Genomic DNA, 26,385 nt, shown 5'->3' on the forward strand with positions numbered 1-26,385 from the left:
TACAAATATTATTTTTCATATCTAAGCTGCACTGCCATTTTGCCAGGGGTGTTAAATGGCAAAAGGAAAAAGAGCACTGGTTTCTTAAACTCTGTGGGCACTTCATAGCAAATCTTCACAATTCCAATTATTTTGTGCTTTATAAAAGCAACCAAGTGGTGATGAGGAGCCCTAAAAACACATGGCCAGCAAGGCTGGATTTTCCCTGCCTTACATATCAGAGGAAGATGATGGCCAGCTTCCACAGCATCACACAGGAGATGGAAGGCACCAGCTGAGAGAAAGTGAGACAATAAAGCTCTGGAGCATCCGGGTAAGAAGATCTCAGGGTGATCTCATTTCTCTCTGCCACGAGTTCCTTGGTCAGAACCTAGAAATGAGACAGAGCCAAATGCTCTGGACATGGGGCTGTCAGTGCTTGCCTCCACAAATTATTGGCCAATTTTAGACCAACTGGAAGAGGGGAAAACACCTCCAGTGGAGCTGAAAGCCTCCAAACTTCATATTAAGAGGTGATTGGTAAGAAACCCTGGGTGTAACACCAGAGAATCTAAATAGGCAAAACCTTCTGCCAACACAAGAAATGTTCCAATGGGATCTCTTCTCAAACATGAGATACAAATCCACAGGGAAGCAGGCTTGATTAGTCCCAATGTTTATGGAATATCTGTTAAAAGCTCATTAATTAGCCACTGGGAGAAGCCTGCCCTGTTCACTGCATTTAGGGGCTTCAGGTAGGAAGTGAAGGTGAGTGAAAACAGGGCTTTCCTTCTCTAAATCGTGTGCTCTTCCAGATCCTGGACTGCAGATCCTCTGGAAATGCATTAAAAACTTGGCAGCTAAAAGGGCTTCTCAAAACCTCATCTATTATTATTATTATTATTATTATTATTATTATTATTACTATTTTGATGATTTCATTTCTTGGCACACTCTTGGTTTGCTAGTCATGCTATTAAGAAAAAGGAAAGGATAGGATCCTGTCATGAGAGCCATAGATAGAAATTAGGAAAATATCTTCTCTGTCAACTACTTAAATCATCACGACGAATTAATCAAGACTTTACTCATTAAGGCTGTCTTCTAAAGAGTGATTAAAAATCCATATACACTTTATCATGTGTTATTCACTTCTGTAGAGTTTTCTAAAATGAAGTACTTATGAAATAAAAAGCAGTGAAAGGAATTCTAATGGGTAAGCAAAAAGAAAAAGCTGATAAATGTGTTATGAGTTCAAAATTTTTCTGATACTACCAGAAAAGGGAATTCAAAGATAGTAATGGATGCATAAATCATGATTTCATATCTGCTGTTAGTGAACACATCATAAGTTAAAATTGAGATAAGGTCTTTAGAGACCTAATAACCCCCCATAATGCATTTAGAGCATTAAATATGTTTTCATTTTGCACTTTCCAGCAAATGAATATCATTAGATAGTTAGGCACCCAATGAGGAGTCCCTGATTTTTCCAAATAGTAAGAGAGTTTCACCTTCTTTGTCGTGTTTGGTGCTAGGGTGATGCAGCAAAAGGAGTTTGGGACAGAAAGGGAGGGAAGGTTTAAGGTCAGAGCTGGTGTCAAAACCCATTGACTTTCTTTGCTGCTATGTACATTGTGGCTTTGAAGATGACTCCTAAAAGGTTCACTTATTTAATGTTCTCATTAGACAAACCTGGTCAACACAAACCACTAGACACGGTCTCATTTTGCAAAAGTACATCTTTTTTCTTGAACTGCAGAGCAAATGGTTTCACTAACCAGCTAAATCGACCCCTTAGGTCCAATGACCAAATTTAATAACTGTTCATCTTTGCTAAAGTACAGTGTTTAATGATCTCATTCATTAATACATCAATGGTTGCTTTGGCTGATTAAATTTCTTCCATCATTTTGACAGTGTGATCTAAATGTGAAGTACAAATATTCCATGTGAAAATGAAACATTGCATTCCAGGCCAATGTCGTAGATTATTTCTTAACTCACTGCAGTAGCCCACCAGAGGGGCTTGGGTTAGGAGCCTTCAGAATTGCTCTCCAGAGTGACTCACTGATCACTGTGCTTGGGAGCCAGGAGTGCTTGCATGGATTTGAAGTCTGGAAAGGAATGAGTGAGTTTGGCATCTGATCACTGGCACAGTCAGAAGGGATTCTTGGATTTACACAGAGCAAACTCAAATCAGGGAGCTGATGTGGGACCATGGGGATCTCAGGGTTAACAAGGCCAAGGGCTGGTGCTGCACCTGGGTCAGGGCAATCCCCGGGATCGATCCAGGCTGGGGATGAGCAGATGGAACAATCCTGGGAGAAGGATTTGGGGGTGCTGGTGGATCCTGTTCTGATTGCTCTCATCCTTTGTTTTCCCTCAGTGAGAGCCTGAGACTGCTAATCATAATATTGACTGAAAATACTTTTTTTAGTAAAAAAAGTTCAGCCCTTTGAGTTCAGCCATTGAAGAGTTTGCATCTGTCAACTTATGGCTCTTACCCTGAACAATTCAACAGCTCCTTTCTCATCACACACCTGTGGGCTGCATTAAATGAGAGCCTACCAGAAACTCACTGTTAAAGCAATTTTAAATGCCCTCCTTTCCAGGCTCAAGGAACTGTGCTGCTGAGACAAGGAAGATGATAAAAGTAGAACTGTTCAGTCACATTCATGAGCTATTTCAGAGCGTTTCACTTCTAAAGGAGGAGTCTCACACCTTTACAACTAAAGAGAGAGGAGAACTGATTGTTTACTTTCTTCTATTAACTCAAATATATCAGACAAATTAACCTCGGTTAAATTCTTGATAAGCATATTTTCTTTAAGGGCTAATGACCTGAGAGATAATGAAAAAGTGAATGTAGGTTTATCATCTAAAGCTAAGTATCAAAATCTAGATCAAGTGTTTAACAGCACTGTGTTCTGAACTATGGCAGCACATAGCACAGAACAAGTTATTGAATTGAAATGAAATTGAGAAGCAAATGAGCAAGGAGGAAGAAAAATGTAAAGGTCTGCTCTGTTTGCTTTTTAATCATTTATATAAGAAGAAAAATCCCGTGGCTTTACCTAGACAGCAATACAGAAACAATTGAAAGGTCATTGAATGAGTAATTTTATTTTGCTGTAGCATCTCCTCTGATTTCTATTGTCAGTCTTAAAACTAAGTGTCAAGGGTTTGCATCTTCAAAACCAGAGCAGCAGTTGGCATTTTCATAAGCAGTCCTAAAGGAAGGCCAAAGCTTTACTGAACATGGAAACTGTTTCTATTGCTGAGTGTGGGCTGAGTTTTTTCAAGTAAGTTTGGTTTATGGATCCAAACAAGGAAATTTTCTGATTTCTAACCATACACCTGGTCCTGGAGCTACAGAGAAAAAATTAATTTCTGCAGTTACTATTCTAGTATTGTTCTCTGTTGAAAATAATAATTAAAATCGAGAATATCAAGGATGTCTGAGCAAAAACTTATGTTTCCATATATACCCAAAATACCATGATATCAAGGCGATGAAAAGCCCTGTTCAGAGCTTGTCAGCATTAAAGGCACCACACATCAAGGATATCTCTGTGAGTTCTTAAAAGATATGGAAGAATGTGGCAGAATTTCCATTGAAATGCTGAAAGAATATTTCCACTTGGCATCCATTCTTTTTTTTTCTATATATATATGCCCAGTGGGGTTACACAAAAAGTGTATTTTAGCAGGTAACTTTAATGCAAATAGTATTTTAAGGAGTGATTGCATTTTTTCTGTACTAAGAAATCTTGCTTAACTTTTTCCAGAACTTTCTGCATATGTCTGCTCATTTAATATAAGAAATTATTTCCTGAAAAAATTAGCACTACTTGCTGGTGTCATCCGTAGCAAATGAAGAATATAAACCACTGTTTTTCAAAGAGAAGGGAAATAAAACAAATTACAGAAGTTTTGTCTTGGAAGACAGATTTTAAAAGACGTTCTACTCTTCACACTCTTCAGTGGTAGAGAAGGACAGTAATTATCAGTCACTCCATTGCATCTTTTGTAATCATTCACCTGTAGGAATGGTAGGTTCGTGTTTTGTGTTGCTTTTTTCTCTCTCTTTATGGATAAGCAGCTTGTAATTGATTTTTCAGAAGCTGCGAACACAAATTTACTCACAGCTACCGAGGTGAAACAAGCTGATGCCACCGTGCCAAGTCGCAGGAAATCAAATCTATTTGTGCAACTAACTGTGCTTTTCACCTGCCTTGGAAAACACCTCATTGTGTGTTTGGGGATACAAACAGAACAGTGAGAAAGGAGCTACTGAAGCAAATGTCTTCTATAAGTAGATAATTAGAACAGGGTGGGTGATTGCCCAGAGCTGTTGCTGCTGGGATTTCATGTTTGATGTTTACCTATAGTGAATTAATGTAACCTACAATAAATGTTTGTCAGCGTGGTGGCCATTTGGAAAGCCAAAGCGTTTGTCAGCAGTAAATATATTTTCTAGCACAGAGGTATCTCTTGCCTCTGACACTGTTGGTTCCTTCTGTTTCTTGTAGCCACGTTCCAAACAGCTTTTCAGTAGTTAGGCAATAAACAGCTTTGCATTTTGGCTATAGGATTCAGTGAGGAAAAAGTCCAGTTAAGGGGATTATTTGCCCTCCAGAGCATTGTTGTCTTTTTTTAAAAAACAGCTCTATCTATGAATGTGGAAAGAGAAAATCAGAGGGGAGTCTGGATTGTGGAGGCCCAGGGAGGAAGGCTCAAGCTGCTGTGAGGAAGGGTCTTTGAACCTGCAGAGAGAACGTCCACAGACCTTCAACTCCAACACTGGCAGCTCCAGTTTGTCCTTTAGGAAAACTTAGGATGCTCTGGCACCACGAGAGCTGTTTGCATGAATTACAATAGTGTTTATAAGGAAAAAAACCTTGAGGGTCATATATTAGAACATCGGTGCTTCTGCTGTGTTTCTGCTGCACAGATTTTCTCAATGGATAATTAGTCCCATATTCATGGACATTAATAACTATTTCAGGCCCCAGGGAAAATATTTACAGTACTGAGGTCCCCCTCTGTGCTCCCTTGCATTTTCTTGTGCTACAACCTTCTGCCAGACTTCCTTCCTTCATTTCTGGCACTTCTGGAGAGGCAGCTCATGGGGTGGATCAGAGCAAGGGTGGATGGTTGGGTCTTTTGTTCTGTCTTCCTCAATTTTCAGACAAAGTCAGCACTGCCTGGAGAATCCATGAGGCTTCAAATTTTGCAGTGGGATGAGGAGAGCAAGGAACTATTAGGATTTCTCCTGTACTGCCTTAGATCTCAGTGTGTTGCTGAACTCAAGTTAAAAAAACCAAATTTATTTGAGATGAAAAAAATCTGTCACATGTTCAGTCACTCTCTGTGGCCCTGTGAGAAATGACAAAATGAAAAACATGTAGGATAAAAACACAATTAGTTTACTTCTGTTTTTTTCTTGGATATTTACACCTTCATGTTCTGAACCAAAGAACAGGAGGTCAACAAAATTCTATGACCTTAACTGACCTTAATACAACCATTAAACACTTCTAATATTCAATTTTTTTTGTGGGATTTTCCACAATCTTCACAGCTTTCAGCCTCTTTTTCATGTTTTTGTCAAATGTGTAGGTTTTAGTGAGACTTTGACATTTAGAATTAGGCTTTCATGGCAAATTGCTGGACTTTACATTGTCACAAGGGGTTTTCTTCACTGGGTACCTGTATTTGGAATATGTACAGCTTTTCCTTGAGACAAGCAGCTCTTATTTTATTTATGTATAAATAAGTAAGTGTGGCAGGCTCACTGCAGTGGTTTTATGCTGCTTTGGGATAAGTTTAATAATATGTGTACATTGATGCACTGAAACAAGACTTCTCCTTGTCAACTTAATGCAAGCAAATTGGGTTGAACCTCTCTCTGGCTGTTTGGAAAGCAAAGTCCCATCAGAAGTTATGGTTCAGACAGCTTCATTTTAATATTAAGTGATTTGATGGTATTAAAAGCATTATTTGCTAAGGTTATTTGTACTAAATAATTTAATTTTTTTTTTCTAAAGCTTGCTAGTTCAATGGTATAAAAAGCAAACACAGACAAAAGTTGTTCTTAGACCTCTGACAAATCCACCTTTGGTAGAAAGCATTTCTTTTCTGTCCACAATAACATGATTTATCTATTACTCCATTTTTAACCTCTCCCATGGAGACATCTTATAAACTTACTTTGGTATCCTGTAAAGGCCAGTGTTTTTGTCATGCCTGGCAAGAAACACATCGAGATTGTGCACAGAAAGTGAATTGTCTGCTACGACCGAGCTTAGTGTGTTACTGGATCAGCAAAAAACTGGTTTTAATTTTTGCTTTTTGCATGAAATGTTACAACTGTGTGTGTGACTGCTGTGCCATTTTGAGATACCCAGTAAATTGCCCGAATTCTCATGGCTCCCTCTGCTCCCTTCCCACAGTGCCCCCCAGGTTTGTGGTCCAGCCCAGCGACCAGGACGGGATCTACGGAAAAGCTGTCATCCTCAACTGCTCTGCCGAGGGTTATCCTGTTCCAACCATTGTCTGGAAGTACTCAAAAGGTACGATTGAGTGGTGACCACTGGGGACAGGCTAATTCTGGCTTAATAACATCCCACTCACTTGTAAGTTGCTGTTTTAATCTTCAAATTGCCAGGTAGTGGCAGGGTGCGTACCAGTCACATTTTATAGCTCATAAATCATCTCCCCAAGCAAAGAGCTGGCCACTGCCCCACACAAGGCTGAGCTGGATGGACTTTTGCTCTGCCCTGGAGATCCTGGCTGTGCCTGTGAGGTGGTTTCAGCTGTGGCCTCAGCAGGTGAGGGATGAAAGGAATGGCTGGGAGAAAAGAGACACAGCTTTAATTGAAACAACCTCAGCACAAGGCTCACTGGCAGCATTTGGCTGATTTTTTTTTCCCTCCTTCAAAATTCGTGATAACATGGCCAATCACGTCTTTTCAGCAAAGAAGGAAGGTCAGGTAGCATTACCATCAGCAGCAATTCAGTATGCACTTTACATAACGCTTTAACATTTTCTTCTCGAGTAACAGAGCATTAAAAGTGGCCCACTTGACCCTCAGTAACCATAGGAAATCGACTGCTTTTTAATTAAAATGTGCTACCTGGTAGATTGCACCTCCTGGCCAGTTGTCTTCTGATAAGTTTTAGCAAAAAAACCACATTCTCCAAACTCTGTACCCAATCTAAACGAATTTATCCTTTTAAAATCAAAATGAGGTGCTGTTGAGAAGAAATCTTTATGTAATGCTTCATGTCATTTTTGGTTTCCTTAGGATCTAAGTTCAAATTATATTGAAAAAAAAAACAGGTGAGAGAAAAGTTCACGTTAAAGACTATTTGTGCTCTTATTGATAAATTATGGTTTGTTGCAAGAAGGGTGCAGAGTTTCAAATTCCATTTATCTCAGTGGTATATGGGATTTTCATTCTGAGTGTAGGAAACAAAGAAGTAATTCTGGTTTGCAGTGTTTGTGTGCTGAAGGAGGGTGCCAAGCCGAGCTAGATGAGCTGTAATTAACTGTGAGGAGATAAATAACCCACCTTGGAATGACAGAATAGTTGGGAAAGTCCTGTTTCAGACTCATCCACACAGATGTGTGGGATAAGATTCTCTCCTGCTCAGGAAGGACTTGGGCTGTAACAGCATTAAAAACATGTGTGAAGATTCAGAATCCTTTACAAACTGCTACAGTTTTTCCAGGTTTTTTCCAGTAGCTGTCCTCAGGAGTATCAGCCCTTTCCTTTCTGTGAACACTAAATTCTTCCCACAATTTTTCATGTGAACAAACACAGGAAGTGAGTGGGCAATCAATGGCAGGCATCTACAGTTAGTAAAGCATAAATGAGCATTCCAGCTAAATGACAGGAAAAATGGCTTGGTAAAGAAAAAAAATTGACACAAGGAAAAGTGGGACATGCATATGACTAAAATAGGTGAAAAATCATCAATGGCAACTGAATTTTTCTAAAAAAATTATAATTTTAACATTTTTAAGTTCGTAGTATTGCTCACCAGGCCTTCAGTGTAGGTGTAAATTCCCAAAGCAAACTCTTGTAGGACTAGAAATATTTTTGATATGCATGTCTGATCTTTTTTAATATTCTAGATGTTGTATTCATAGGTTGTTCTAGCTTGCTGTGTTGTACTAAATAATTCCCCATAATATTTATTCATCATATTTCCTCCTGTGTTGACTCAGCCAACAGTTTATAGTAATTAATGCTGACAGATATTAACTTTGTGTACAGAAAGTGGTGTAAGAGAATTCCATTGAAGAAAAGAACCTTTTGACTTCCCTGAAAAATCCCATGTCCTGCTGCTGAAGTAGGTTTTTAACCCCTTTGTTACAAGAAACTTGTCTTAATATACATTTAGAGAGTCCCTAATGCTGGAGGAACCCAAACTTGTGGTGACAGTACAGCAGGATCCTGTTTCCTGTTCCCTAAATCACCCAGTATCTTATTTCCAATGAAAAGTAGGTTCTTTCTTAAAACCAAACTTGATACAAAAATCTTTGGCTTCCTGTTTTTATGGGCCTTCCATTTTTACAGTGCTGCCAAAAATGTCTGATCAGTCGTCTGAGCTTTTTGTTGTTTTCTTTATTTTATTTTGATTTTTTTTGGGTGGGTTTTTTGTAGGTTTTTTCAACAGTCTCAGTAAATACTGGCTGCAAACATGGCAGAACAGAGATTTTGTGTGTCACCAGTCCATCAGCTGTAGCAGGAAACAAGAGAAACAGTCACTGATGTGGTTTTCCATGTTATCCAGGGTTTCATAAACAAGGTCCTAGAGGTCCCCTGAGTGTGCCATGTTTACTACAACAGACATCCCTCTCAGTCATAAGAAATTCATTTGCTGTATGCATTAGGGATGCATACTGCTATGACTGTTCAGCTGTAATTGTCAATAATTCATCAGCCCCTAAATGTACAACAAATGTGCCTTTTCACCCATGAACGGGCTGGAAATCTTCATTTCCTCTCTCCCTCTTCCTGGTTCTTTGGCTTTGTGCTCCTTTAATATGGGCAAATTATTGCTGCTGGTGCCTTCCAAAAGTCTTCTTCCTTTTGGTGTAGTGAATTCAGTTTGGATAAATTCTGTTTGTTGTGATCACATCAGAAGCCACTTCAGCTGCATTGAGCCTCTAAGAACAGGAATCTATCGTTTGTGCCTTATTAAAAATAAAAACATGAGATGGTTGCTGACATTTTTCCATGGTTTCTTGCTTCAGGTGCCGGGGTTCCCCAGTTCCAGCCGATCGCGTTGAACGGTCGGATCCAGCTGCTCACAAACGGCTCCTTGCTGATTAAACATGTGCTGGAAGAAGACAGTGGATACTACCTCTGCAAGGTCAGCAATGATGTGGGAGCAGACGTCAGCAAGTCCATGTACCTCACTGTTAAAAGTAAGAACTGAAACGCTTCTCTGTGATCCAGATTGAGTGAAAAAAGTCTTTACTGCATCCTTAGTTTGGAGGGAAGGGAAGTGGGTTGGGAGGGGAGAGGTTGGATTTGTTGGCTTTGATTGAATTTTGGCTTTCAGCTGTGTGTGGTAGCATCTGGAAGTTAGGATGGGTAGTGAAAACCCTTGTTTGGCAGAGGAAAAAAAGAAAAGTTGTACCAAGTCTGGAAGCTATCCCTGAGTCATGAAGGAAAAGTAAGAAAATTTGTTGGTCAGGAGTAAAAAATAATAACAAAGGAGAAATACGCACAGCAATTGTCATAAATGTCAGAAGCTGAAGGAAATAGGGATTCAAAAGACACTTAATCAATTCTCAATATATCATGGATGGAAACTCTAGGTACAATTACTACAGGTAGATACCACAAGATATTACAACATGCTCTAAGATTTTATAGATACAGCCACAGTAGTTATTTTCACTTAGCCCGATAATTTTCAGAAAATCCATCTAATTGCAAAAGCTCAACCTGTCTGTACTTTCCAGGCACACGAGACAAAAGCAATCCAGTTTTCAAGTGCATGTCAGCTGTAATTCCTTGAAACATCAACACAGTTTAGAAAATAGAGGAAATAGTATGGGATAAAAAGGTGTAGAGATAATATAATTTCTCACTAGAGAAAAAAAGAGACTATTGACACATCAGCATGCCAAATGTTCCTGGATGACCTGTCAGACCAGTATTGAAAGAGGTCACCACACTATGTATTTTTGCATTTGTAGGATTTTTGAAGATTTACAGAATGCTTTGATGTTCTGGGATGCCAATTAGCTTGAAAAAGTTTTGCCCTTGAAAGTAAAGAGAATTTTTTTTTTCCAGAAAGGAAGAAAAATCCAATTTCTTTTCTGTTGGAGAGTGCACTTTAGACCATTAATGTTTAGGTTTCGGGGTGTTGTTTGTTGCTGAGAATTAATAACTAAGTTCTTTTAAGAGTATCAAAAATCTGCAAGCCCAAATACCTTAGACATCCTCTCCACTCTAATTTACCATAGTGACTTCATCTCCTAAAAACCAGCATGACGGCCTCTCCAGCAAATTTATTAATTGAACACTTTTTCTGTGGGTTGGTAGAAGTTCCAGCTTCTATGGTTTGCAGAACTGGCCATTTTTGGGCCAATCTTCAATTGCAGGAGTAAGGCACTGCTGTAATACTCTACCAAGAGCCAGCTTCCCTCTGCTTGGCAGCCGTGCACGCTGCCTGTCTGATCACTGCATGCAGTTTCATGTGTGATGAAAGAGCATCCCTTATCAAATAAGAGCAGGAGCTTCCCTGGGGAGCCAGTTGCTGCTTGAATCTAATGAAAACCCCTCTGGCTCTGAGATAGAAGCCTGTGCCCCTCAACACCCACACTGACACCAGTCCAGCTCCAGCGCGGCTGCTGGAGAGAGCACTGGGAGGGTGTTGGTGTGAGCATGGAAGAGGCAGAGCTTTAGCTTCCATCAAACACTCATTAAGGACAAGATGCTCTGGGGAAATGGTCTTCAGGTATGGCTGGATCCCCTGTTCTTGTGGTGTGGTTGTGGCTCATAATATTTGCACCTGGTCAGGTAGACTGACTCCAAAGTGGGGGCCTGGATTTGCCTTTAGCCTCTCTTGTCATTCACTGTTTCCTTTTTCTGTGTGGTTATTCTGGATACTTTATTCTCCTCACAGGCCCATTCCTGGACCCTGGTTCTCAAGTTAAGTCCTCCTCTAGGTAAAAACCTTGGCCTTCCTTCATGAAACTCACAGTGTTCTCCATTAGGCAGAGGCAGCAGGTGAGACCTGGCCCATGCAGTTGTTTCTGGGTGACAGAGTTGGTAAGAAACAGCCTCCAAAACATAAACGAGGATTAGCATTGATGCATTTTCTTGTGGCAAATAGCCTTCCCACCTTCCTTCAGTCTATCCATGAGCAGTAGCTCAAATCACCTGATAGAAGAAAGCAGAGTAGCTTAGATGGATTTGGTCACTGATCATGAAACTAGACTGGTCCTCAGAAAGAAAAACATGGCAGCAGTCCCTTTACACCTAATTCCTTCACTTCTTGTTCCTTGTGCCACAGATACCTCATGCATGCAGGTGCTAACCACTGATAGCATCACAATTTCAAAATAAACCCTCTTGTGCACAGGAGATTCTTCTCCATGTTTGATAGAAGTTTTTACCTGCTCTGTTAGTAACACTGCTGGATAAAGTTTTAACTTTCATAGATCTTATTAAAAAACCTCGTAAATGAGCTGATGCTTTACTCCTCCTGAATTGTCATTGTCACTTGTATCTAAACAAAAAAGATGTTGACCTTTGCTGTCAGAAAAGAGTAGGAAAATCTTTGTTTTGGTAGTTCATGAGTGGACTGGATGAAAATTGATTTAATGTATTTCCATGACTTCCTCTAAAACTGATGGATTTTTTCTTAGTGAAAACCCATGTCAAGCTATAAACCAGCTTGGCTTGCTTAACAAACTCTTAGTGCTAAGGGGAAGTTGTAATAATTCCAAATATACATTTATTTATTGCCTCAGTGTTTGTTGAGTGACACCTTCATGTCAGAGGAGCTGATCCAGCTTCCTGGTTGAAGGGAAATTGCATGAGAAGAGAATGAAAAGAAAGAGGAAAAGAAAAGAAAAAAGGAAAAGAAAACAGAAAAGAAGAAGAGGAAAAGAAAGAGGAATCAGGAATACCATCAGAAAATGTGAAAAGAGCAAGCTGCCAGCATCAATGCTGAATCAGGAACCACGGGGCAGAAAATTTTCATTTAGCAGCTATTATCCTTCTCCCTTTCTTTTCAAGGAATGGACATAAAAATCATGATCAGTGAATTTTTCTCTTCTTGTGATTCAAGGATAAGTAGTTCCCAAATTCCGTGTTCACTAAGACACACAATATTAGAAAGTTATGAGAGATCTGGAACAAGGAATCTGGTGCTGTCTTGAGAAATGACTCTTGGTGCTTGGGATGAGAAGACTTCTGAAGAATTTCTATAAAGGATAATGAGCCTTTAACATGAAGGGAAGAACTAAAATTATTTAAAGGTTGCCTAGGAGTCACAGGGGAGGAGACGAGTACTTAAAACAGACTGCCTGCCTGCCTTCATCTGAATAAATGTCACACTTCCTAATTCCACTTTAGGGGCTATTTATAACATGATAGAATGGTATCCTGAAAAAATTACCTCCTGAAAAGCAAGCTTGCATTAAGGCATGCATCTTCATGTGTAAATAATCTGTTGGAGGCAACCACATTAGCCCTGCCCCTTCTTAAATCTATCACTTCTTTTCATGACAGTGTGGAGCCTGACAAGTTTTAATCTGATCATCAAAACATTTCCAACAAATCCTGTCTGCCAAGAAAACAGAATTGCTTCATTCACTTTCCCCTCAAATATGCTTCTGAGCTATTGGCATTATATGTGTTTAATGCATAAACCTAAAGCTGTCAGTCAGATCCACAGCTCCTTCCAGCAGGAACATGCTAATCCCAGCTAATTCATTTAATGCCAAGTTTCACCACTCAGACATTTTTTTAAAGAAAAAAAAAATAAATTGTTGCCTACCACAAGAGTTGGTGGAATAACAGGAGAAAGAGCTGGTTGGGAAAGGGAGCCTGGTAAAACTGATGCCCTGTTCCTGCACCATGTCATGTTTCTGCTGCCCCTGCCTCTCTTACAGTGCTGCTTGTCCATGTTGACCATGACTTCTTCCAGGCCAGATTTGTTTCTCACCGTCTTCCGACAACTCATGGAGCAAAGAGACCTCAATCACATAACTAACTGCTACTGCAGAAGAAATAAAATATAACAGTAGTTACAAACACAAATAAACCCAGAAGATGCTTGTGGATGGAGCCTGAATGGCGTGGAGCTCTTTTCTCCACTGCAAGCTAGCAGTAGTTCCACCATATGGCTGAAGCACTGCAGCATTTGTTTATTGAGATGGATGGAAAGCTCTGCCTGTGAAGCTTTATCCAGGCAGGATAAAGGGACAATTTCCATGTGACCAGGCAAATGAGTTTGCTCTGCTGCGACACCAGCAGCAAAGCCAGCAAGCTGTGATGGAGAACTCACTGTGCTCTGCTCACCAGGGTGCCTCTAAATGCTCATTTTAGTCTTTAGGAAAAGAATTCCTTGCTGAGAGCACAGGAACGTTGAGATCTGCCCGATTGCTACTTTTCCTTGTGTATGAAAAGCCAATTTCTCATTAAAATGCATGTATCCCACAAGGTGTCAGTAAGGGTGGCATTGCCTGTCCTACATTTGCAAAGATAGATTATCCATGATATGTGGTAAAGGAAGCTTAAAATCACTGTCTCTAATACCTCCAAAAAACATGTACAAGAAGGACAGCAATAATGCTGTGGCAAATTCACCTGAGCCCAGTTATTTTGATATTTCTTAATCTTTCTTTGCTCCATTTTTCTCACAGTCTCATGGTCTGTAAATACTACTTTCCATGGAAAAACAAAACAAGACAAAAGTTCCCTTCTCTTTTGCCCTGATTTACTGTTTTCTTCTTCTGACATTTCTACCATTTTTTTTTTTTTTAAAAGGCTTTTTCATTTATTTGATTCTTCATCCTTATTTTGCGGTTATCTCAGGTATTTCACTTTTGTGAAATGGACAGATTTGGCCAAAATTGGTAAAAATCTCTAGCTGGATGGCTTGCATGCGTCCTGAGAATGAAAGAGTGTGGCACAGACAAAGAAAAAAAAAGTGATTTCCTTGAATTGAAACTACTTCCATGTCCCAAACAGTCCTTTCTGCTGAGCTGGTGAGCTGCCCTTGCCCACCTTTGCCCTTGCCCTCATGACAGGTAGCTCTCTCTCTCTTTTACCCCCTATTTCTTGGCAAAAAAAAAAAAAGGCAAAAACTGTGTTAAATATGAGGTTTTGAATAAACTGTCCAACTCCAAGACAGTGGTGAGGAACTGTAATGCTATGTTTTAATTTTGTGTCCTTGCCCCTGGCAGGGGGTTTAGAACTAGATGATCTTTAAGGTCCATTCCAACCCAAACTGTCCCATGATTCTATGACTCTGATTGTTTATTTTCATGAAATGCAGAATCTAAAATATGCCGTGAGTGAATCTTGGAAACACAAGGGATCCCTGTGGATCCAAGCGCTCCCTCTAGTTAGCAAAGCAGCCCATTTTTTTTCCTAATGAGGTCCTCCCACAATGAGAAAGGAACAAGGGTCTAAATGCTGTTTTCTGCCTCTTCGAACTGCTGGCGCAGCTTTGATTTAGGGACTTGCACTTTAATCACCCATCATGTGTCATTACCCCGACAGGCGGCAGCAGCCGCCAGACACGAGCACCGATAAATTGCGAGAATCGCTGGAGCGATCCTTTGTTGATTTTCCTTTACAGCTATTCCATGGCAGATCAGCTGTCATAACAACACAGCGCCTCTGGCAACAGAGGGAAATTAAACATGAAGTATGTTCAAGGTAGCTGGTAGAAGGCTGGAATATCCCTTTTCTTCCATGCCTTCGAATGCTCCCTGCTCCTCTCGGCAGCGCCAAGCTTGTGGCAATTCTCTTGTAAGATAATTGCCAGATGTGCTGCAGCACAAATACTCAGGTGGGTTTGTATGCAAATCTTTGCAATGCTCTCATTTAAGGAGGAGAGGTAAGACCCACTCTCTCTTTCTTTTTCTTTTTTTTTTTTTTTAAAGAAATATTTTTCGAACAAGAATATAGCAGCCCTTTTTCTCTTCTTCAAGGCTGGGTGCACAGCAATGTTTCCAGCAGAAAGGGGAAGCAGATTTTTCTCCCAGAAGTGCACAAAGACTTTGCTGTATCAACAGTATCATATTTATTGCTTTTTTTATTTTTTTATAGCCTGTCTCTCTCAGTTTTTTGATGCCCAAATGGCCACATTGAAAAGGAAGCATGGGTGAGGTTTATTTTCAGAAGTTTCCTTTCTGTGGAAATTTTCATAGTGGATACACACTATTGAGGCTTTCCTGAAAAATAATCAGTTTAAGAAAGTTGTGACAATTTAGTCTTTCAAATGCCTTCACACCATCATGTTTTTTAGAAAGCCTCATAAAGGATGGGATTCACAAATATATGTACTCTAGCTGCTGTTTTATTTTCTCTCTTTACTGAACAGATTAGTAATATATATACCACAGGTATTTCAATATGTTCTCCTTCCTCAATATTAATATTTCTTGTGTCCTGTCAAATTATCACTTTATTCAGAGGTGTTATGTGGCTCTCAGATGGCAATGAACTCTGTGTCCAGGTTTGGCCAACTGTGGTTGGAAAACTGTGCCACAGAGATCATTTCAGATCCAGGGCTGCGGCTCCTCTGTCTCTGAACACTGCTGAAACAAGACTATAATATCTGATCTATTCCTTCTGCTGAGATGGTGATGTGGCAGGGATTGATACCAGCTAGACAGATAATCCATTCCTAATAACCATCATTGAGAAAGTACAAATTTCAGTATCTTGTATTTGGCATGATTCATCAAACCCTACTGTGCTCAAATGGAATAAACAGTAATCCCAAAATGTTTTAGCTGGGAGGAAATATTCCGGAAATTATTCTTACTGGTGGTTTATAATCATAGAATCACAGAATATCCTGAGCTGGAAGGGACCCACAAGGATCATCCAGTCCAGGACAGGATGGACTGCACAGGACACCTCAAGAGTCACACCATGTGCCTGAGAGCGTTGTCCAAATGCTTCTTGAGCTTCTTGGCAGGCTTGGGGCCATGACCACTGCCCTGAGGAGCCTGTTCCAGTGCCCCAGCACCCGCTGGGGGAAAAGCCTTTCCCTGATCTCCAGTCTAAACCTCCCCTGGCTCAGCTTCAGGCATTTTCCTTGAGTCTTGTCCCTCTTCACAGCATCCTCACTGCCCAGGGCAGCAGTTCTGCCTCCTGTGCAGGGCAATTGCCGGGCTCAGGCCCTGCCCGTGGCTCTGGTGCCGCTGCCGGGCCCCGGAGCAGAGCCCGGGCCCTGCCCTGAGCCCTCCCTGCAGCCAGGGACAGCCAGGGCTGAGGGCCCCTCTCAGCTGGGGCTCCTCTCGAGGCTGAGCAGCCCCGGCTCCCTCAGCCTGTGCTGGGCACGGAGCTGCTCCAGGCCCTTCCTCAGCTGCGCAGCCTCCGCCGGCCCCGCTCCAGGAGCTCCCTGGCCCTGCTGGGCTGAGGAAAACACAGGAATTACACTTGGACATTTATCCCAGAAGTTCTTGTCAGAACACATCGCTCTTATAGAATAAAAATTCTTTGAATATATTCATTTCTGATGTTTTCTTGAAATTACAAAATGGTTCAAAATCTCCAAGTCAGCCGCACAAGATGTGTCCGAATACAAATAGTGTCCTCATAAGTTATTTCTTTTTTTCCATCAGTCCTTGTGGTACAGGAGTAATGACTGACCACTACCCATGCCCAAATCCAGTAGTGATGTTTACTGGTTTATCTGAATCAAACTATTTTCAAATGCAGCATGGATATAGATACACAGACTTGATTTTTCTGGAATATTTACCTTCAGCGGCATTTAATGCTTAGATCTCTACATTTATATGGATTTTCATGCTATTAAAGTTACTAATTTTTCTGAGTAACATTTTAAAATACAAATGCTGCTGTGAATACATTAGTTTCATTTGTGAGGTGGGAGTTGTTTGCAGTGTGTTTGATGGGTTTAATATTGGCTTCTGGGGGAGGAAGTGAATGGAGGATCTATTGCAGCTTATTTTTATATCTGCAATGTCATCAAAAGTTGGGTCTATGTCTTGCTAACAAAGATTAAATAAACTTATATCAAGAGAGAATTGTAAAGCAATAGTGGGATGTAAATTAATTTAGTGTGTGTATGCAGTACACGTGCCTATTTCCACTTCAGAAAAGGCAGCTCTTGCAGTACTGTGCTTTTCCCTTTCGTTTTCCCTTTCCCTTTCCCCTCATCTTTTTTTGTCTATGTCAGTCTTGACAGCTTTAACGTACATCTCATTTAGAAAGTAACCCTGTTCCAGCAGGACAAAGCCTCAGAATTCCCCATTATTATTTTATATGAGTTTAGGACTTGCAGAATTCTCTCTGAACAGCCAAAATAGAGGGCAGAGTCTTAAATTATATTTCTTATATATCAGCTTCTTCTGCACTTTGAATGACTTAATCACTGTCTTTTTCAGTAAAAAGCCTGCATTTCAAAAGGTTATTCACTCTTTTTCTAAATTATTGAATGCTGTAATAGGAACTGCATCATGATTCTTTATAATTTTTCATTTTGCTTGTTAATTTATTAATATCCTTTATCACTATCTTTACTTTTAAGTAAGAAAACCAAAACTGTATTGTAATGACAAAAATAACAAAAATTATTTCACAATATGTGAAGAAATATGTAGGATATAAACTACATTTGAGTATCAAGTGACACAGGTGCCAAATCAGTTACATTTTTCTGTATAATTCTCCTGCAGCAAAAGAAAACTGTAAAAAACTGGTAGTTTATATGCAAATATTTTATGCCTTGGATAAGAGTTTATTTCTTTAAAAATAAAATATCACATGTCACTATTAGCCAAAGATGATCTTTTACAACTGCTTCCATCACTGCAATTTGGAGCTTTTTCTTAAGGAAAGCAATTTTGCCTTCAAACATAAAGAGTTGGCTTTTTATTATTTTCGTAGTACCTTCTTTTCCTCTTCAAAATAGTTTTTCAAAAATTGCCTGGTGGTTTTGTTCACATCCCTCTGAAAATCGTACAGTGGTGCTCAGTATGAGCACAGTGGATAGAGTCTGTGGTAATCAACATAAGCAAAAATTAAATTTCTATCCGGGGGGGCTCACAAAAGGAGCAGAAAATGCAAGATAGGAAGAAGAGCTGCCTGCACGCAGGGCAATTTAAGGCACTGCTTCCTACACCTCTTCCTGCTGTGCATGTCAGCTACAATCAGAAGAAAGGATTTGCAAATGCAGATTTTCTTTCAGCAATCTGTTTGCTTTGTGGGAAACAGGTTTCCTTCACCCCATAACCCTCCCTAAGCATTAGGATTCGCCCACTGCATCAGCGTGTGAGCTCCCATCCACACTGTACATTCAAATATTTGTCTGGAATGGGATGCTGAACAAATCTGAATATGTTGCTTTTATCTTTCTTGAGGAAAAAAAAAAAAAAAGGAAATGTCCACTTATGGCCACAACAATTGATTTCTGAGTGTCTTCACAGTATAGATAACTAAAGAAGCATGGCTCCATTTTTAGATAAATCTTATTAGAATCCTGCAGGGCTGAGGAATGAATCGATTTGGTCTGTCAAACCAGGAGATAATGAAAGAATGAGCTCTTACTGTTGGCCTAATTACTTATGATTAATCTAACCCCATCCATTTTTTTTTAAACTGTCTCCATCAGGCCGCTGAATAATTAGTCTTACATCCAATATTTGTTTTCTTTTCCAATTCTGAGTTGGAATATTTGGTCACACAGGAACTGTGTTGTGCAGGCAGTTATGTGTCTTTGTGACAATAATTTTAGATTCTCTATCATCAGTTATTTGGTGTGAGGTTCCACCCGGACAAATTCCTTTGGACAATTTCCAAATGCCCCTGGGAAAGCAATGTGGTGTAATTGTATGGATGTAGGTGACCACAGCACCAAATTCAGAAAGGGGAAATGATCCTTCAGGGAGGGAGTACATGTTGTAGCTCTAACCACCTTTTTGACTTGTGAAAGAGTTTTTTCCTTTAAAATTCCCTTGTACAAGGTGATGTGTTCTCAGGCAATGGTGGGAGCAGCCCAGTGGCAATGACATTTAAACTCTCTGCTTCTCTGCTTTTACAAATGAAACTTCAGGTGAAATTTCCTATACTTCATTTTGCAAAAAATGCTATTAGGCTGTAAAAGATCTCTTGCTCTGTTTGATCTATGGAACTTAAAGGCCTCAATTACCAATATTCCTGTGTCTATGTGCATGAACATGTGGCTACTCACATCATAGAAACACAAAGTCATCAAATGGTTTGGGTTCTGTGGGTGATTCTGTGAAATTTAATTCCTAAAGTTACATCAACCAAAAAAAAAATTGCATCTTCAGTGTTCTGTTCCCACAGCCATTTCTTCATTAGAAGATTGAATTTGTAGAAGTAGTGTGTGCACAGTTGTCTTTCATGTAATCAGGGATGTGCTGAAGGATGTTTAGCAAAGGGGATGGCTATTTAGGAAATTTAACATATGTTGCTTAGATTTGGGTTGGGTTTGGGGGTTTTGTTGTTGTTGCCTTAACATTTGGCTTAAACTTTAAGAAAAAGTCCTCCAGCAAATGTTTTTATCCTTTGGGAGTGAATGGTAAAGCAGCAGCTGATGTCAGTGACCTGGCTTTCAGTCAGCACTGCAAGTTCTCAGTTCTGTTCCCTCATCCTGAACTTTTCTCATATCAGTTAAAATAAACTCCAAAATCACGTCATCAGTGGCCTAACAAGAACATTTTCTCTACTAATAGACTTGCCATATTGATAGATAAGTACCTGAGAAACAATCCTGTTCTCTTGCTTCCATTTCTTTCCTTGCAAAGGGCAAAGGATTCGCAGGATCAAATGTCACTTCTGAAAGTGAGATGGTATAAACTTGTGATCACAAAATCAGACAGAGACAGAAAATAGAGCTGTTGCATAAGTCCATTTTGCTGCAAATCATCAGAGCAGTAGAAAGAGCATCTGTTAGATGATTATTTTTCCTGGCCTTTAATTACTAGCCGTTGATTTGGGTAATTGCCCGCATGTACCTACACAACAGTGCAGCAGGATCTCACTTCTGCCATCTTATCTCAAAACTGGCTTTTAAAATAAGTGCCTATTACTGTAAGTGCTGTGCAAGAAAGCAGCACTCTGCTGGATTTTTGTCTTACTTTGCAATGCAACCTAGATGTTGCATTTATAACTGGTACGAGCTGGCTCCTTGCCATGCACTTACAGCCATAAACCCACACTCAAGCAAGGCAAATCTCCTGCTATCAGATTTTTAAGTGGTCACTTGCCGAGCTGAAATAAGGGAGAACAGACCTTCCATAAGTGGTTGCATATTGTTGTGGAAAATCCAATTACCACTTGCTAAATGCCCAGGTCTGAGATTTAAATAAGAGCTAAATGAAGTGCCTGGCTTTTAAGGAAAATGGGAATGCACCTAAACAGTGAGGAAGACCATTACAGGAGAGCACAGTAATCCCTGGGTGCCCTCAGGAGTTTTGCTGATTCCCTGTAGCATCCATGGCTGTTCCCAGTAGTATTTCAGGAACCCACCAGTGGAGAGACAGCTGTGAATGAGGACTCCTCAGTTTTATTCATATATATAATGAAAATAATGCATTGCACAGAGGTGCTAACTCTCTCCCTTTGGGCTCTTAAACCTTCCAGCGTGGAAGACCTCCCAAAAATGCTTAAAGAGGTATTCAAAAACTGAGAAAGGAGAGAACAACGTGGCCAGAAGGAGGAGGCTGGCACAAGCACTATTTTGCTTGGCTAGGATGACTTTTTCTGCTTCGACTGCCTGTTATCTGCTTATTTCACCTGTCAAGGCCCAGGAGCAGAATAAGTCAGCCTCTCTTCTGAATGAGGGATGTGCAATCCAGTGGCTTGGCAGCTGCTGGGCTGTGCTGGGTGTCCCAGTGTCTGCCGAGCACGGGGAATGTGGAGAGTACCTGACAATTAAAGAGGTTGAATTTCCTCCCATTTGCTGTGGGGAAGGCCCTTGACCTGGGCAGTTACCATGGCCTTGCTGACACCCAGCAAGTCCTTCAGATGTTGCAAATGTGAATTTGTATATGAATATGCACATTTGGTCTTCTGCATTTCCCAGGAAGTTCCTTAGATCTTGTCCATATTCAAGATTATTTCTTCCTTTGCTGATTATTCCAGCATATTCCAATGGCATCATGGCTTAGCTGTACAATTATAAACCTCTCACACGGACACTTTCTGGAGCAAGAGTTGGCTTTTGCAGCTTAGTTACAATTACTTTCAAAAGCAGGGGACAACAGGACAGATGAAGCCCAAAACATAAACCTGAAGCAAATTTTGCTTCAGCTCTTGCGTTTGAGCGAGCTGAACCTGTGAAATGTAGGAGCTTGGAAGCACCAGGGATTCAACTTGGGGCCATCCAGGGATATTTTAGCTTGGAATGCACAGCAGTTTGAGTACTTTTAAGGGATCTGTCACATACTTCCAGCTTGCTTATACCAAAGCAGCTCAGCTTAACAGTGAATTAGCCTGTTTCTCATGCAGAGTGATGTAAACTAACCCAGGGGAGCGTTTCAAAGATGCAGAAATGTGAGTGACCTTGAGGAGTTGCACTCTCACACGAACATAAATTGCTTTCATACCCAGAAAAGGGGAAGTCAGACTGTATCAAGTGTTATAAACCATCCAGCTGGTTTAAGTCAGGGGAATTTGTGCTCTTTTTTGTCTCTCCCCATAAAACAAGTGGATTTTTTTCCCCCAAGTACCACTGGATACCTAAAAAGACACAGTTATTACTATGGAAATAATGATCTGGAGGAAAAAATTGCCTGTTTGATTTAAATCCTATTTAGTTGTTCAACTCCCTTTCCTTTCCTTTCCTTTCCTTTCCTTTCCTTTCCTTTCCTTTCCTTTCCTTTCCTTTCCTTTCCTTTCCTTTCCTTTCCTTTCCTTTCCTTTCCTTTTCCTTTCCTTTCCTTCCTTTCCTTTCCTTTCCTTTCCTTTCCTTTCCTTTCCTTTCCTTTCCTTTCCTTCCCTTCCCTTCCCTTCCCTTCCCTTCCCTTCCCTTCCCTTCCCTTCCCTTCCCTTCCCTTCCCTTCCCTTCCCTTCCCTTCCCTTCCCTTCCCTTCCCTTCCCTTCCCTTCCCTTCCCTTCCCTTCCCTTCCCTTCCCTTCCCTTCCCTTCCCTTTACCATGGGAAATAACTTCATAGCACCACTGGGCATATTGTTTCCATTGAATATTTTTAGGAAAAATATGTTTTCCAGCTAAATTTTGTCCACCATTCCATGTTAGGCCAATCTGCTTAGCATTTAAAAGGTAAAGATCTTATCTCTGCTGGGAATAATCTTTTATCAGCATTTTTGCCTCCAACTGTTGAATCAAGATAAGGTTCTAAATTTACAGAAAGCTCTGATATCCCTGGTTTGAATATGTGCAAGTTTTTCAGTTGTTTTTGCTTTTCCAAAATGAAGCCTGTGACATACTTGCAATAGAAACACTTAATACATATTCCTTGATTGGGTCTACAACCCCACACATTTTTTAGGGGTATAGAGGTTTTATTTCTCCTTTAGAAAGCACTTTCTTTTCAGGTGTTGTTATAAAGGATGTTACAATCAACAATGATAAAAATAATGCAATTAAAAATTAAATAATATCTGAATTAAATAATATCTGAATTGTAGACTTTGACTCATGTAGGGTTCCTGTAGACCAAGATTAGGTTTTCCAATTCTTATGTTTCACATGGAAGAAAAAGCATATTTGGTTCTGAAGCAGGAGCTTTGTTTCGGAGGAATAATCATACTTTGCTTACCTTTAATATAATCACAGTATGTTTTTAGATCCAACAGTACAGGTATGGAATATGCATATACAAATACAGATAAAACATCTTTGTAAGGTAGAGAGAATGATTTCTGTGTGTTAACTCCTTTGTTATGTCTCTTACATCAGCTGGTGTTAATATTGCTCTAATTTACTACTCCTGAAATTATTGCTCTAGTTTACTACTCCTGAAATTCTGATTTTGCACTTCTTGACTTTTAAAATATTTTTAGCTTACATCATGAAAATAAATGTTGTTATTTTATTCACTTTAACTAAAAAAAGTCTAGAAGCTGATCCAGTGATGATTATTCTGGAGGTACAATGTGAAAAGGGCTACTAAGTACACATGTGTTTAGTATTTCAAGCCTCAGAGCAAAGTAATGGTGCATATAAATAATTATTTGTGCAATATACTCCTAATCCATGGATCCCTCTATGGAAACAATATGTAAGAGGTAATTAAAGTAAAAGAGATTGACTTTGCATAGTTCCCAAACACCTGGACAGGAGGGGTGTGCTTGGGTCCTTTGGAGTGCTGTCCACAAAAGAGAGAAGGAACCAACAGAATGCAGCAGCATCTCTTAAAGAAAAAAGAGTTTGTTGATTTTGTTTTGCAAGAAAATATCCCACCACCTCTATTCTGGAAAAGCCCAGCTGGTGCTTTGTGCATCTTTGAACCCCATTCAGAATTTAGGCTTAGAGAAGAGCAGATCAGCTCTCGGTTCCCTGGCTCCCTCCTGTCCTTTTTTTAATGTTTCTGGAGGATCCAGCATGATCCAGCTTTCATCAGTTGTAGCTTTTCTGCACAGAGACAATTTTCAAACATCTTCCCAGGGATCCAGTCTCATCCTAATTTCTTTAGACACATTGTAGGTAGCTTTCCTGAGGACTGTATCTGTGGCAGGTTCGAAATTTCATTCACCCACAACTATTTTTGTGTGGATGCTCCTGCATGAAAACATCCCCATGAAAATATTTTGCATGCCCAAACAGAACCTTCTGAAAATCCAAATAACACAAAAACATCTCTGTGCAATTTGTGTAGCCTCGAGGGAGAAGAGTGGATTATCAGGCTTGAAAGCAAATTTTGGAAGTCCGAATATATCCTTTTTTCTTAGGAAGCTCTAAGCAGTGAAAAGCAGGATTGAGTTTGTGGTGACATTACGTCATGACATGGCAGGACTTATATCAAGACATTGAACCACCAAATATATTGGCAAAAATATGATGGCAAAAATCTGTGAGGAAGCCAGAGAGGAACAATTCATCAGGAACTGGAATGACAGGACAAGGGGGAACGGCTTCAAACTGGAACAGGGAAAAATTACGTTAGATTTTTGGAAGAAATTTTTTACTGTGAGGGTGGGGAGACCCTGGAAGTGTCCAAGGCCAGGTTGGACAGGGCTTGGAGCAACCTGGGATAGTGGAAGGTGTCCCTGCCTATGGCAGGGGTGGTAGTGGATGATCTTTCAGTTCCCTTCCAACAAAACCACTCTGTGATTCTGTGATTCTTACATAAAAATGCTCCAGATGTCTGAGCTGCCTTTATGAGAGTCTGCTTTCCATGCAGACAAGGATGTAAGCAGAGTGTTTTCTGTCTTGGGGCTGCAGGAGCAGAATGGGACAGCCTGAGCTGCAGTGGGTTTGCTCTCCATGTCTCCAGCTTCATTATTTTACTGTGCACACTGATGAACTGTAATTGTTTCCTGGCTCCCCTTGGTAGGAGATCGGGTGACAAAGGGGTTTGGAGCACTGCTAGGTTCCTGTTTCTCCCACTGATCTCTATTAGAACAATCATTATGATAATGATTCTAATCCAAGCTTCTGTAATATAACTGAGAAATAAATGCTTCTTGGTTAATATGCCTCAATTAATGGGTCACCCAGCGTAGCTGCAGCAGGTTGCAAGTAAGTAGCTTTCAGGATCTGAGCCCAAATGATTATAGGTTTTCTTTCCCTTTTTAGATGAAATGGATTCATAAGCCTTACTCAAATGAATCGCTCTTGTAGTCATTAATTATAGTATACACATGTTAATGACATCATTATCAGGAGATAGCATAATGTCCCAGGGACCACGTGTTACAGTTGTTTCCTGTGCAAACAATTGTGCTTGATAACACAGCCTGTCACAAAATGTCAAAAGAAACCACATGGTGTCTCAAAATGATTGTGAAATTATCACGTGTCACAGCAATGTGTGTCATAAAAAATACCATCACGACAGAATTTTTCATTAGCTCTTGGGTGAGGGATGCTGAAGAGAACAAATAATTAAGATCTTGAACATCTCAAGTGCAGCACATAATGCAGCACTGAACTGTTTAAAGCATATCCTGTGACTGAATTAAAGTGCATTAGTCATGAATTCAGGATATGCACAGTAATAGGCAATATTAAGCACCTTGGGAGATTTTTATTTTCTTCTGTTTATTAAACATAAACAGAAAGGAATTAGTCCTTTTAACATTCTACAGTTTAGTTCTCTTTTAGCAACTCCCTCTTAGCTTCTATGAGGGCTGGGTATTAAGATGGTAAGAAACTTGCCAGTATAACTCTTATTTTAGCAAATTAAATCCTGCTCAAGAGAAAGTCAGTGCCAAAGTTCCTCAAGATTTCTGTGGGACCAGAATTTCAACCATGAGGCTTCACTTGAGCAATCTCAGTTTCATCCTTGCCACGATGCAGCAAAAAATTTCAAGCCCATGGCCAACCTGTGGGTTTTGCTGCTGACATTCCTGAGGGCAGAGTATTCACCAACAAGGACTGAACTCCCCCTTTTTTGCCATCCATGGATTCTGGCAGTGTTACCATCTTCTGCAGTTTTCCTCCTGAGCTCTGCAAGTGGCGATTTATTGGGCTATATATTTTTGGTTTTCCTGATTTTCTTTCACCACCGAACTGCAAACATGATTATTCTCCTGCTGGGAGGAAGCTGTGCAAAATCCTTGCCCAGAGCCATGGGGTTCTGCAGGCACAGAAAGGTGGAACAGTTCTCCCCAGGACTGCAAAGGCTGCTTGTTACAGAGATGCCAGAAGTTTTCTTCCTCCTGTGCTGCCTCCTCTGTAGGGTTATGTGGGACCTGCTGGCACACAGCCCCCTCAAAGACCCATCAATACCCTCATCTCCAGAGCTGTGCTTTTTGTAATCCACAAGAATCTGTTTTCAGATGCTCTGATGGTAACAGTAACACTGCTTTAGTCATGCAGTAATTAGTAATTTAGTAATTAGCCATCGGTAACAAGGCAGACAAAGGGTGATACCCAAACTTTGCTCCTCCATCAAGATTCTGCCCCTGTGCCCTGCTCAGGTGAGACCCCATCTGCAAAGATTGAAAACCCAGCCCTGGGGCCCAGCACAGGGAGGACGTGGAGCTGCTGGAGAGAGGCCAGAG

General features: G+C 40.3%; 1 protein-coding gene across 2 annotated transcripts in view; it reads left to right on the forward strand.

The window, feature by feature from the left end:
* The window catches only part of DSCAM (DS cell adhesion molecule), a 445,238-nt gene that overhangs the window by 296,165 nt on the left and 122,688 nt on the right, over positions 1-26,385 (forward strand). For both annotated transcript variants that reach the window (XM_039553264.1, XM_039553256.1), the window contains exons 10-11: positions 6,438-6,557; positions 9,251-9,424. In XM_039553264.1, coding sequence (XP_039409198.1) covers positions 6,438-6,557; positions 9,251-9,424 — 294 coding nt within the window. The remainder of the gene's footprint in view (positions 1-6,437; positions 6,558-9,250; positions 9,425-26,385) is intronic.

Source organism: Corvus cornix, chromosome 1 (genome assembly GCF_000738735.6).
Source record: "Corvus cornix cornix isolate S_Up_H32 chromosome 1, ASM73873v5, whole genome shotgun sequence".
Lineage (NCBI taxonomy): Eukaryota > Metazoa > Chordata > Aves > Passeriformes > Corvidae > Corvus > Corvus cornix.